The 12,427-nt window shown below is 44.6% G+C and overlaps 1 protein-coding gene across 6 annotated transcripts in view; it reads left to right on the top strand.

The window, feature by feature from the left end:
- The window catches only part of IQCB1 (IQ motif containing B1), a 37,442-nt gene that overhangs the window by 9,037 nt on the left and 15,978 nt on the right, over window positions 1–12,427 (top strand). For 5 of the 6 annotated variants that reach the window (XM_075933102.1, XM_075933105.1, XM_006137689.4 and 2 more), the window contains exons 5-8: window positions 708–801; window positions 3,538–3,637; window positions 6,841–7,013; window positions 9,057–9,166. In XM_075933102.1, coding sequence (XP_075789217.1) covers window positions 708–801; window positions 3,538–3,637; window positions 6,841–7,013; window positions 9,057–9,166 — 477 coding nt within the window. The remainder of the gene's footprint in view (window positions 1–707; window positions 802–3,537; window positions 3,638–6,840; window positions 7,014–9,056; window positions 9,167–12,427) is intronic. The other variant, XM_075933104.1, reaches the window with a different exon arrangement.

Here is a 12,427-nt window from a genome sequence, read left to right as displayed (position 1 = left end):
GATACTATAGACTATATGCATTCTCCACCACCCCTTCTGGCCAGTAAATTTTTTAGCAGGCTGGTCAGCAGCCCAGCTCAGTCCTGGCTTATGCTGGGTCTAGGACCTAACCCTGCTGTGGCTATGCATTTAAAGTGTATTAGGAGCTTGGGGGGGGGGGGAGCAGGCAGGCAGCCCAGTTCACTTCTGGTTTGCGCTGGGTCTAGGAGCTCAGACTCTCCCCTGGACAGGGGCTGCTGCCTCTGATACAGAGGCAGCAGCGCAGAGTGACAGGAGGCTCCTTGGGAGTGGGGCTGAAGTGCATTGACTGCCAGCCTTAACCCCGGGAACTATAGAATAGTCAAGTAACCAATAATAATTCATGAGGTTAATCGACTATTCAGCTAACTGATATTTAACATCCCTAATTCAGATACTTACTATTGTGTAAATTGTATATGTTGGTTATATGTGGTCTGATTCTGAGCTTACACCCCTGTAAAAGAGTTAAGAATCAGGCTCACTCTCTAGACGAGCCTCATTAAACTGAATGAAGTGCTGAAATATCCAGCATTTACAAATCAACATTTTAGCCAATAACATTATGGTCAGTAAGGATCAAATATAGTGCCATCTCCTGATTGGCCCTTGTGGATGTAGCCCAAGCTACAGAGCAAGATTATGTGTGATCCACTTTTATAATTTACTTATTTATTTATTCTGTTCAGGATGAAGAAAAAACTGAATTTTTACGGTGTTTCCGGACAGTAACTGATGCCATCTGCTGGCTGTTTGGTGGGCATATTCAGCTAACAGAGTGTGGTACGAGAGAGGCTTGGAAAATCATTACATCATCAGATAACTGAAACTTTTGAATTTTAGTATAACTCCAGTGACTAGGATTCAGAAGTGATCCTGAAACCAGTCTGTGTCCTGTTTTCCCCTAGGGTATGTCTACACTACAGCGTTATTTCAAACTAAGCTATTTAAAAATAGTTAATTCAAAATAGCTTATTTCAAAATAACGCATCTACACACAAAATGCATTTAGAAATAGCGTTTTTCTATTTTGAAATAGCACATCCACACCGAGTGGACGTTGAATCACATTTAAGGCTGGTTGGAACAAGTTCCGGCAGGGCATCAGGTCAAAAGTTGCCTTGTGGCCAGCGCAGCCAGCAGGGCACCCTGGGAAGGGCTGGAGGCCCCCTATTTCGAAATAAGCGTCTACACGGCGCTTATTTTGAAATAGCAATTTCAAAATTGGCACTATTCCTCGTGGAATGAGGTTTAACAATTTCGAAATAAGCCCTCCGCTATTTTGAATTAATTTCGAAATAACAGAATGGCTGTGTAGACGCTAGGAAAGTTATTTCAAAATAACTGCTGTTATTTCGAAATAACTTTGCTGTGTAGACATACCCCTAGTTATCACATACTTTTAAATGATCTCTTGAAATAATCCAGTATACCAGCAGTTCTCGACAGGTTCTTCAAGGCCCCCTGAGGGCTGCAAGCAGGTTTTAGGGGATCTGCCAAAATAAACCAGACAGCAGGGCTAGTATTAGAGTCAGTGAAGCCCAGAAAAGAAAGCCAAAGCCTGAGTCCCACCATGCAGGACTGATGCTGAAGCCTGAACCCTGCTGTATATCGCTGAAGTCAAAGCCCAAGCAGCAAGCTTTGCGGGGCCTCCAGGCAGTTGCCCTGATTGCTACCCCCTAATGCCGACACTGGCTTTTAATCTACTGGATATTCAGAAAACCAGTTGTTGTAGCACAGGCAATCTGTGAAGTTTGTGTAGGATATGGGGAGGGAGGGCACAAAGAAAAAGGCTGAGACCCTCTGCATTATACAATAGGAAGCATCAGTATCTGAAACAGGCAATCGAGGACATTAAAAAAGCAAACACAAAGGAAAGAGGATGTCTCCCATTTTTAGGATGTTGATTTGGACAAAGATTTTTTTTCCCAAAGTATCCATTTTTAATTATAGAACTTAAAAAAAAATCAGAGTCCTAATATAAATGCATAGTTGAAATTTTCACATCTCAATTTTGAGTTGTATATGGACTCTAGAGCTCACTGCAGCTTTCACTTCTCCCCTCAAAAAAAGAACTTCCAGTAAAATTAAGTCAGACACTGTCAATGCTAGCAAATTTACAAACGTAACAAATTGACCTTTACTTAGCGGTCAAAAATAGGGATATAAGTGACTAGTTGAGTAGTTGACTAGGTGTTTCTGCCCCCCGCTGCTCTGTATCAGAGGCAGCAAGCGAGGGAAGCAGGAGCCGGTGCTGGGGGGAGCCAGCTTAAAAGACGGTTCTCCCAGCACTGTCTTGAGGGGGGGGTAAGGGAGGTAGAGGCACAGTGGGGGATCCAGTGCAAGCCAAGACTGAGCAGTCCTGGCTCTTGCTAGTTCCCAGATGCTGCACCTCTACTTTTCAAATGTAGTAAGAGCCGCCAGGCCCTTACTATATTTAAAAAGAGATCCATAGCGGTCTGGGACCTGGATTCCGCTATGGTCCCAGACCACTGCGGCTCTGCTTTTTAAAAGTGCCAGATGCTGCGTGTTTGCTTTTTAAATGTAGTAAGAGCTGTCAGACAAAGCAGAACCTCAGTGGTCTGGGGCTGGGCACAAGCTGGGACCACTGTGGCTCTGCTTTTTAAATGTAGTAAAAACCGCCTGGCTCTTATTAGTTTTAAAAAGCAGAGCTGCAGCGAACCCCCTTATCGATTAATCGAGTGATCGATGGAAATTCCATCAACTATTCGAGTAGCTTACTAACCGCTATTTAACATCCCTTGTCAAAAATCAGTTCTTGATTATACCTGTATAAATTCCATTGACTTCAGAATGTAACAGAGTTTTACTCAGAATTTGACATTAAAACAAATAACAGAAATTTCAGCAAATGATATTAAAAAATACCAGTGACCGAATAATTATTAAATAAAAATAGAGGGTCTGAATCTCTAGTGTGTTGCATCCATTTAGCCGGTGTATCTAGGGATATAAATACCTGTGAAAAATATTAACCAGTTAAGCGATTTAATTTTAATTGTTTACCTGGTTAATCCCTGGGGCAGGCTGCTCCAAGAAGGACCTCTGCTGCCAGGAGTCCTGCTGACCAGCCCATTGTGGTCAGGAGGCTGCTCTGACCTGACCTGCTGTGCTGCACCATGGATGGGCAGGTGGGGAGCTGCTCCAATCCTCACCAATCCCACTGCGCCTCAGTCGGGCGGGGAGCCGCATCGTCCGTGCATAGGCGGGCGAGGAGCTGCTCCCCAGCCTGGCCCTCTGGTTAACAGGTTACCTCATAAGCATGCTTTGAAACTTTGTACATCAGTTCAGCATTGAAGAAAACCGCCACCCATAAAGATTTTTCCCATTCTATCTTACTGTAGAAAGGCAAAGAATATTTAATATATGAACAGTGACTCTAGTTTCTCTTGCTAGGAAGTGTGTTTTATAGGTCTGTTTGGTAAACTATTAATTAACTGGCACTAAATCCCTGGCTTTGATTATTTCTTGGTTTTGTTTCCTTTTCTTTTGTTGCAGTGCTGCAGAGTAATCATTTCCTGCAGTTGCTAATAACCGATGATGTTGAAACTGCAACAGCAGTAATGTCCGTGTTACAGAATATTTTGAGAGTCAACAGGTTAGCTGCTTTTAAATAATTCTATTGATTTTTCTTTAATTATTTTTCATTTCAGATTTAAAGACCAGTCTGGAACTGGCTTTGTAAAATGCAAGTTTCTGCGTACCTCAGTCTCTTCTGGAAAAGTCTTCAAATGAGCAGTTATCTCTATACTTAAATTGCTTTGCTTTTTGTGAGCATAACTTTTTGCGCTTGCTTTACTTTCTGGAACAAGCGCTAGATTCCAGTGGACTGGAATATCTGTCAGGTTGTAGTACTCGCTCTGCCACTGCAGGTACCTCTACACTGCAGTAAAATACGCAGGGCTGGCCTAAGTCTGCTGACTTGGGCTTAAAGGGCAATAAAAATTGCAGTACAGGCAGTCCCCGAGTTACGCGGATCCGACTTATGTCGGATCCACAGTTACGAACGGGGCTTTTCTCGCCCCGGAGGACTGGAGCGGCGGGACGCCCAGATGCGCTGCAGTCCCGCCACCCCCGTCCTCCAGGGCGAGAAAAGCTGCTCCATGTCTCCCTGGTCTGCTGGGGGGGCAGCCCCCCCCAGCAGACCAGGGAGACGTGGAGCAAAGCCGCGAAGCACGCCCGCAGCGGGACAGTCCCACTGCGGGCGTGCTCCAAGGCTTTGCTCCCCGTCTCCCTGGAGACCAGGGAGATGGAGCAAAGCCATGGAGGACGCGGGCGGTCCCGCCACCCGCGTCTCCCTGGTCTGCTGGGGGGAGGGGTGCAGCTAGTGCCCCCCCCCAGCAGACCAGGCTTTTCTTGCCTACGCCTGAGGTAGAGGAGCTGTGGCGCTGCCGGGTTGGTCCCGCAGCGCCGCTCCTCAGCGCTACTGTACCAACCCGGCAGCACCCCAGCTGCTCTGCCCCAGGCGTCCTGATTCAGCCGCTGCTGGTCAGTTTCAGCAGTGGCTGAATCAGGACGCCTGGGGCAGAGCAGCTGGGGTGCTGCTGGGTTGCTCCTAGTGCCGAGGAGCGGCGCTACTGGAGCAAACCAGCTGCTCTGCCCCAGGCGTCCCCAAGTCAGCCGCTGCTGAAACTGACCAGGGGCTGACTACAGGAAGCCCGAGGCAGAGTTGCTCTGCCCCGGGCTTCCTGGAATCAGCCGCTGATCAGTTTCAGCAGCAGCTGACTTGGGGATGCCTGGGGTTCTTAAGTTGAATCCATATGTAAGTCAGAACTGGCGTCCAGATTCAGCCGCTGTTGAAACTGATCAGTTTCAGCAGCGGCTGACGCCAGTTCTGACTTACATACAGATTCAACTTAAGAACAAACCTACAGTCCCTATCTTGTACGTAACCTGGGGACTGCCTGTATAGATATTTGGGCTGGAGTCCTGGCTCTGGGGCCCTCCTCTTCACAGCACCTTAGAGCCCAGGCCCCAGACAAGCTCAGTCTACACTACAGTTTTACGGTCCCACAGCCTGAGATCCACAAGCTCAAGTCAACTGACCATGCCAACTGCAGGCGTTTTATTAAAGTGTAGACATTCCCTGAATCACTTGTGATCTAGAGCAAGCCGATAAAGTCTGTGTTTAGGCTTTGTTTCCACTGGCAATTGAGTGACAAAGCTTTTGCTAATTATGTGCTTAAACTCTGCCTCCCCCCACCAGGGACAAAAACTGTGCCATAGTAAGTGGCAAGCCACAGAGCTCTCCTGCTGACAAAACAAATGGGGCTCATAGGGATGGAAGTTTTTTGTTCTCAAAAGTGCCAACAGTGTTTACACTACTTGACTTTTAAGTTTACCATTCTGCAAAAGGCAGATCATATGTAAAGCTACTATGGAGGGCAGGGGCAACTGGTGGGGGAGAATGCAGGGGGGCCCCCAACCACATGACCCTCCTGCACAGCCTGGTTAAGGGTTGGAACAACCTACCTCTGCTCCAGGTGCCACCTCTTCCCTGCCCCGCCCCCTGCCCTCTCCCCTCCTCTTCCCCCCTCCTGCCCCATCTCCTTTTCCAACTCCCCCTGCCACACCTGAGGGATTAGCAGGCTGGTGTCTGGTGTCAGCAGCTGGATTCAGTCCCTCCCTCTTGCACTCCCCAGAAATGGCGGGGAAAGCAGAGCAACACAGCCCCAGCATGTTTGGCGTCGGTCATGTTGCTCTGTTTCTTCCAGTGAATGTGGGGATGGTCCCATCCCCTCTCTCGAGTGATATGCCAGGACACCAAAGCTGGGGCCTTTGTTGCTCCACTTCCCCCACTGCTGCTTGTGAGTGCAGGGGGGAGGGGTTGGACCCTGAGGCTATGTCTACACTGTGTTGGGGGGGGGGGGGGGGGGAGTCGGAAAAAGATACACAAATTGAGAACTGCAATTTGTGTACCTTTTTCCGCTTGTTTTTTCGGAAGAGTCTTTTCTGACATTTGGCCTGTCTACATGGGGCCAAAATGTGGAAAAACCACCTCCTTCGGAAGATCCCTAATTCCTCATAAAATGAAGAATGCAGGAATGCTGAAAGAACGTGCCCACTTTTTCGGAAAAAGTCTAGGCACAGCCCTGATATGGGCACCAGGCCTCCCTGCTGCTCCTCCAGGATACCCAGAGACTGGCCCCACCAGCTGCTGTCCAGCCCCTTGCTCCTCCTGCACATAGCATTCAGGGGGGGTGGGGGAGAGGATTGTGGAGGATATTGTGTTTGTTAGCTAAATTTACATGATGTTTTGAACATGGAAAGTGCTATATAAATGCCCATTTCTGCCCTCAGACATGTAAACACAGTGTCAATTGACAGTAGAATGAGAGCAGTTTAGGTGAGGATAGACTTGTCCCTAACAACTCAGCACTTTGGTCCCTATGCATAGAACAATTTAGTACGTGCATAGTCCCACTCAGTCAATGAGAATACTTGCATATTTATAGTAGTTAAGCACATGAAGAAGTTCTGTGCTGGAGGGGAGCCAGAATGCTCAACACCTTATAGGATCAAGCCCCATCCCAGAACAACGATTTAAATGAAGAAAAACAAAACTTTAATCTTCTTACTCAATATTGAGTTAAGGACCCAGCAACGCTGGATAAATCATCTAGTGTAAACCTATAGTGGGAAAAGTTCCATTAGGACATCCAGTCCCTCACTCTTCCATAGTAGGTTGGATTATTGTCTACTAGTCATGGGATCCTGCATTGTTCTAATACTTCTGAAGAAGAAAGCCATTCTTGAAGTATGCATCCCTCAATAACATTCCTGTTTGTCTCTTTTTCTTAGTTCTGTGTTACTGCATGTGGATGAAAAGATCCTTCACTCTGTTTTAGATGAACTTGTTTATAAGCTTTCATCTACCACCAATCCTGTCACAGGAAATGCAGCTACAAAACTGTTGCTGTCAGTGGCTGAATCTCACCCTCAACTTGTGGAGTTACTCAGTATCCGCTACAAAGGTTTGTCTCTCTGCTTCTTGTCTCAGGCTAGAAAAATTCCAAAATAATATGTGTGGTTCCTGACAGGTCCTGAAAGAGCAAGTTTCTTTGTGATATAAAAGCATTTGTAATAAAACCTAACATTTACGTAGTGTTTTACATCTTAAAAGTACTTTACAGAGATTACGTGATCAGGCACAAAACAATTATTGATAATTTATTTGCTTGTAACAAAATACAGGACTATGTAGCACTTTAAAGACTAACAAAATGGTGTATTAGATGATGAGCTTTTGTGGGCCAGACCCACTTCCTCAGATCAAAAAGTGGAAGAAAATAGTCACAACCATATATACCAAAGGATACAATTAAAAAAAAGTGAACACATATGAAAAGGACAAATCACATTTCAGAACAGAAGGGGGATGTGTGGGGGGGGAGGAAGGTAAATGTCTGTGAGTTAATGATATTAGAGGTGGGGAAAGGTAGATGTCTGTGAGCTAGTGGTATTAGAGGTGATAATTGGGGAAGCTATCTTTGTAAGGGTAAGGTAGTTGGGGTCTTTGTTCAGCCCCCTGCGGAGAGTGTTGAATTTTAGCATGAATGCCAGTTCAGAGGATTCTCTCAGACACTTCGCCAAAGAATCAATGCCCACAAAACAGATATTAGACAGGATCACAAAGAAAAAACAGTTTCTTGCCATTTCAACCAGAAAGGACACTGTCTCAATGACCTAATCACATGCATCCTACTCCAGAAGACGTTCAAATCTGCACTTGAAAGGGAATCCTCTGAACTGGCATTCATGCTAAAATTCGACACTCTCCGCAGGGGGCTGAACAAAGACACCAACTACCTTATCCTTACAAAGATAGCTTCCCCAATTATCACCTCTAATACCATTAGCTCACAGACATCTACCCTTCCCCACCTCTAATATCATTAACTCACAGACATTTACCTTCCTTCCCCTCCCCCCCCCGCATTCCCCTTCTGTTCTGAAATGTGATTTGTCCTTTTCATATGTGTTCCCTTTTTTTTAATTGTATCCTTTGGTATATATGGTTGTGACTATTTTCTTCCACTATTTGATCTGAGGAAGTGGGTCTGGCCCACGAAAGCTTATTGCCTAATAAACCATCTTGTTAGTCTTTAAAGTGCTACATAGTCCTGTATTTTGTTTCAGCTACACCAGACTAACACGGCTACATTTCTATCACTATTTTATTTGCTTGTCACATCCTGAAGATAGTGACTTGCAGCTACAAAGCTGTAACTATTGTATAACATTTTCTAATGAAGTCTGTGCTATCGATGTTAAATTGCAGATAATTAGCTAAATTGAGTAGTTGATGAAATTTCCATTGATTAGTTGATAAGAGGAGGAGGACTTGCTACCCCCATTGCAGCTTTGCAGTTTAAATGTAGTAGGAGCTCGGTTGCAGCCTGGCTCCTACTACTTTTAAACTGCAGAGCTGCAGTGGGGGCAACTCCCGGGGGCAGTGTGAGCTGGGGACTAAACAGTCCTGGCTCGCACCACCCCCAGGTGCTAACCCCGCTGCACCTCTGTCTTTTAAATTTAGTAAGAGCCACCTGGCTCTTGCTATATTTAAAGGAAGAGGCGCAGCATAGGATCCAGCGTGAGCCAGGACTGAAGGAAGCAGCTCTTGCTATATTTAAAAGGCTGTGCCTTTGCCTCCCCTCTCCCTCCCCCACCCACTGCAGAGATGGTTTAAGCCGTCTCCCCCAAGAACTGGCTCCTGCTTCCTCCCCTTGCTGCCTCTCTCTGACAAGCAGGGGGGTGGGGAAATGCAAGTAGTCAACTATTCAACTACTCTTTTACATTCAGCTCTTCATCAATAATGTTTTACATTGAGACTCAAAGGTAATGGCCTGTACTTACATTTAGCTCTGATTTAATATCCTTTTCCACACATATACACTCAAATTTGATTGGCTGATATTCAGCTGTGTTTGCTAGTTTGTAATCTGCTTGGTAAGCAAGCTAATAAAAAATCAGCTTTAACAATTTAACATGCTTATTTTTTCCTCTCTCTCTCCTAGGACTGAGAATTTTGCTAAGTAAGCAGTGGACTGGCAAAGGATTTGACAGAAATCTCAATCAACTTCTGGACCTTCTTTACTCCAAATCTTACAGGAAAGGAGAAATGCAGGTGCTGAATGCTTAATGAGACTTTTCTATTTGGTGGATTTATAGTTGCTTACATTGGGTTTACTCTTGCCCTACCTTCCAAACGCCACAGCATCTACTAATAATACATATGTCTTTAAAAATTACCCTTTTTGTTTTCTACTCTATCACTTCCAAGGCTTTCAACAGTGAGAGGCTATGCATATCAAGAAATAGGGGAAGAATGGTCTTGTGGTTAAGGTCTGAAGAGAAATGTGGGTTCATTTAGCAACTCTGTTAGACTTCCTGGGTGACTTTGAGAAAGGCACGTAATCTCTTTCTACCTGGATTCAGCTCTTTCTAAACTAGGGAAAATAATACTTCCCTAACTCACAGAGATGGGTACAGTTAGATCTGTACGTCCTAGGGAGACACTTCGATACTTCAGAGATGTGGGCCATATATGTATCTAAGTAAAAGAAATGACCAGTAAAAGATGCTCTTTTGTGGAGCTGAGTGTAAGTCCATGTCTTATCCACCTGGACAACAAGTGTCATACATTGAGATCTCTCAGAGATGTTATTCTAATAACTACATCTGAAGAAGGATTGTTTTAATTGTGAAGCTCAGTTCTAATCTGAAAAGAAGACATACACAATCCTCTTTTCCCCTAACATGCAGGTATGAAATTAAAGAAGCCAAGCCACAAAACAAGATTAAACTAGCTAGGGAGCAGGACATAAAGGGTAACAAGAAAACATTTTACATGAGAAACAAGAGGAAGGACAAGAATAGGTACACCCATTACTCAAGGAGGAGCGAAAAACAATAGCACTAACTGAAGTGTTAAATGCTTTTTTTGTTTCTGTTTTCACCAAAAAAGTTAGCAATGATTGGACAACTAACAGAGTGACCAGCAGTGTAAATAGCGTGGGATTCAAGGCTAAACCAGGAAAAGAACAAGTTAAGTGTTACTTCAGGGAAGGGGAATCTACAGCCTGCGGGCTGGATCCAGCACTAATCTGGCCTGTAAGGCTCAGGGCTCCCCTTCCTCCAGCAGTAGCACAAGCTGGCACTGTGACTACAGCCATGCAGACGGCACCAGACCTGGAGCGCCATTGCCGGCTCCCCACCCAAGCCTCGTGGGCCTGATCAAAGCAAGCTGTGGGCCAGATGCAGCCTGAGGGCTCTGCCTGGCAGAGGAAGGAAGTGGCTCTGCTTGCTGCAGGGAAACGCTTCCTGTAGGCACTGCCTTCTGTTGCTCCATTGGCCACAAAGGCAGCAGTAAGGGGCAGCAGCCAGCTCCCATAGAGCTGACTGCTGCCCGTTTGTAATTGTGTAACCACTGACATTTTCAGCAATTACACAGTTAATCAGTTACATGCATTTTAACATTTCTAGTGTAGACCAAGCCTTGGACGAGTTAGATCATGGGCCGCGGGTGAAGGCCCAACTGGGAGAGGGAGCCAAAGCCCCCCGCCCAAAGCCACAACCCCTCCCCCAAGAACATGCTCCTTTATAGCCTCCCTCCCCCCGCCAAGCCCTGCCCAATTCCAGCTGAAGGTTGAACCCCAACCCCTAATGAATTCCCTTGCCTACATTACCCATTACCCATGAGTTAAATGAGTTTGTTAGCAGGACCTAAAACAATACATCCTCAGACTACTTAAGAAGCTGGTTGAAGAGACCTCTGAGCCATTAGCAATGATCTTTGAGAACTCCTGGACTGGAGAGAGACACAAGGACTAGAAAAAAGGCAAATATAGCATTTATCTGTGAAAAGGGACATAAGGACAACCCAGGAAATTATAAATCGATCAGCTTAACTTTGGAACCTGGAGAGATGATGGAGTAAATAATCAGACAGTCAGTTTGCAAACACCTAGAAGATAAGGTGGGAAGTAATAATCAACATGGATTTGTTAAGAATAAATAATGTCAAACCAACCTCATGACCTCCTGTGCCAGAGTAACAAGCTTCCTGGATGGAGGGAAAGCTATGTATGTGATAACAGCTCATCCTCAGTAAGATTTTTGATGCTCTCTCACCTGACCCTTTAATAAACAAAGCCAGAGAAATATATCCCAAACAAACCTACTGTAAGCTGGCTTCACAACTGGTTGGAAAAAGCATATTCGGAGAATAGGTATCAGTAGCCACAAATCGAGCTGTGATGTCCCACAGGGATCCGTTCTGCATCCAGTTCTAATTAGTCTTTATAAAATTATTTGGATAATGGCATATACAATTTGCAGACAATACCCAACTGAGAGGGGCTGCATTTACTTTGGAGGACAGGATTAGAATTCAGAGTGATCTTGGCAAACGGAAGAAATGGTCCGAAATAAATAGGATGAAATTCAATAAGGACAAATGCAAAGTACTACATTGGGAAGCAACAATCAACTGCACAAATGCAAAATGGGAAATGATGCCTAGCAAGGAGTACTGCAGAAAATGATCTGGGGTTTATTGTGGATCACAACAATGCATACTGTTATAAACAAAACATTGTTTGTGGTATATTTAGCAGGAACATTGTAAACAAGACATGAAAACTAATTTTTTCCCGCTATTCAGCACTGATAAGTAGAGCCCTGTGGATACCTGCAAATTTGTAGGGTTCTGTTGATAAGGCCTCAACTGGAATATTGCATCCATTTCAGAAAAGATGTGGACAAACTGGAAAAAAGTCCAAAGGAAAGCAACAAATATTTAAAGGTCTAGAAAATATGACCTACAAAGAAAGCCCAAAATAATTGGGTTTGTGTAATCTGGAGAAGAGAAGACCTAGAGGGGATATGATAACAATCTTAAAGTATGTAAAAAGTTGTTGTAAAGAGGAAGGTGATAGATTGTTCTACTTAACCACTGAGGACAGGACAAAACATAAGGGAGATTAAGGCTAGACCTTAAGAAAAGCTTCCTAATTGTAAGGGTAATTAAGCTTAAACAGTGGAACAAATTACCTATAGAGGTTGTGGAATCTCCATCATTGTGGATTTTTAAGAACAGGGTAAACATCTAGGTCATACATGGCCTAGATCAGAGGTTGGCAACCTTTTCAAACCAAGGAGCCAAACTACATCAAAATTCAAAACATGTGGTCAACAGAGAGCCATATAAGAATACTCATTTGCATGACTCAAAATATACAACGTGATATTATTGATAATTGACATGATTAATAACAGCATCAATTAAACATTGTATTCACCCATTTTATTTAATGAGACTTCTGCTGCTACATCTTTTTGCACATTTCTTTGAAGTTTACATCATAACTGGTCAAATTCAGCTTCA

This window comes from Pelodiscus sinensis, chromosome 7 (genome assembly GCF_049634645.1).
Source record: "Pelodiscus sinensis isolate JC-2024 chromosome 7, ASM4963464v1, whole genome shotgun sequence".
Classification (NCBI taxonomy): domain Eukaryota; kingdom Metazoa; phylum Chordata; order Testudines; family Trionychidae; genus Pelodiscus; species Pelodiscus sinensis.
Note: the sequence above shows the minus strand (reverse complement) of the source record. Positions and strands in the feature narration are given on the sequence as shown.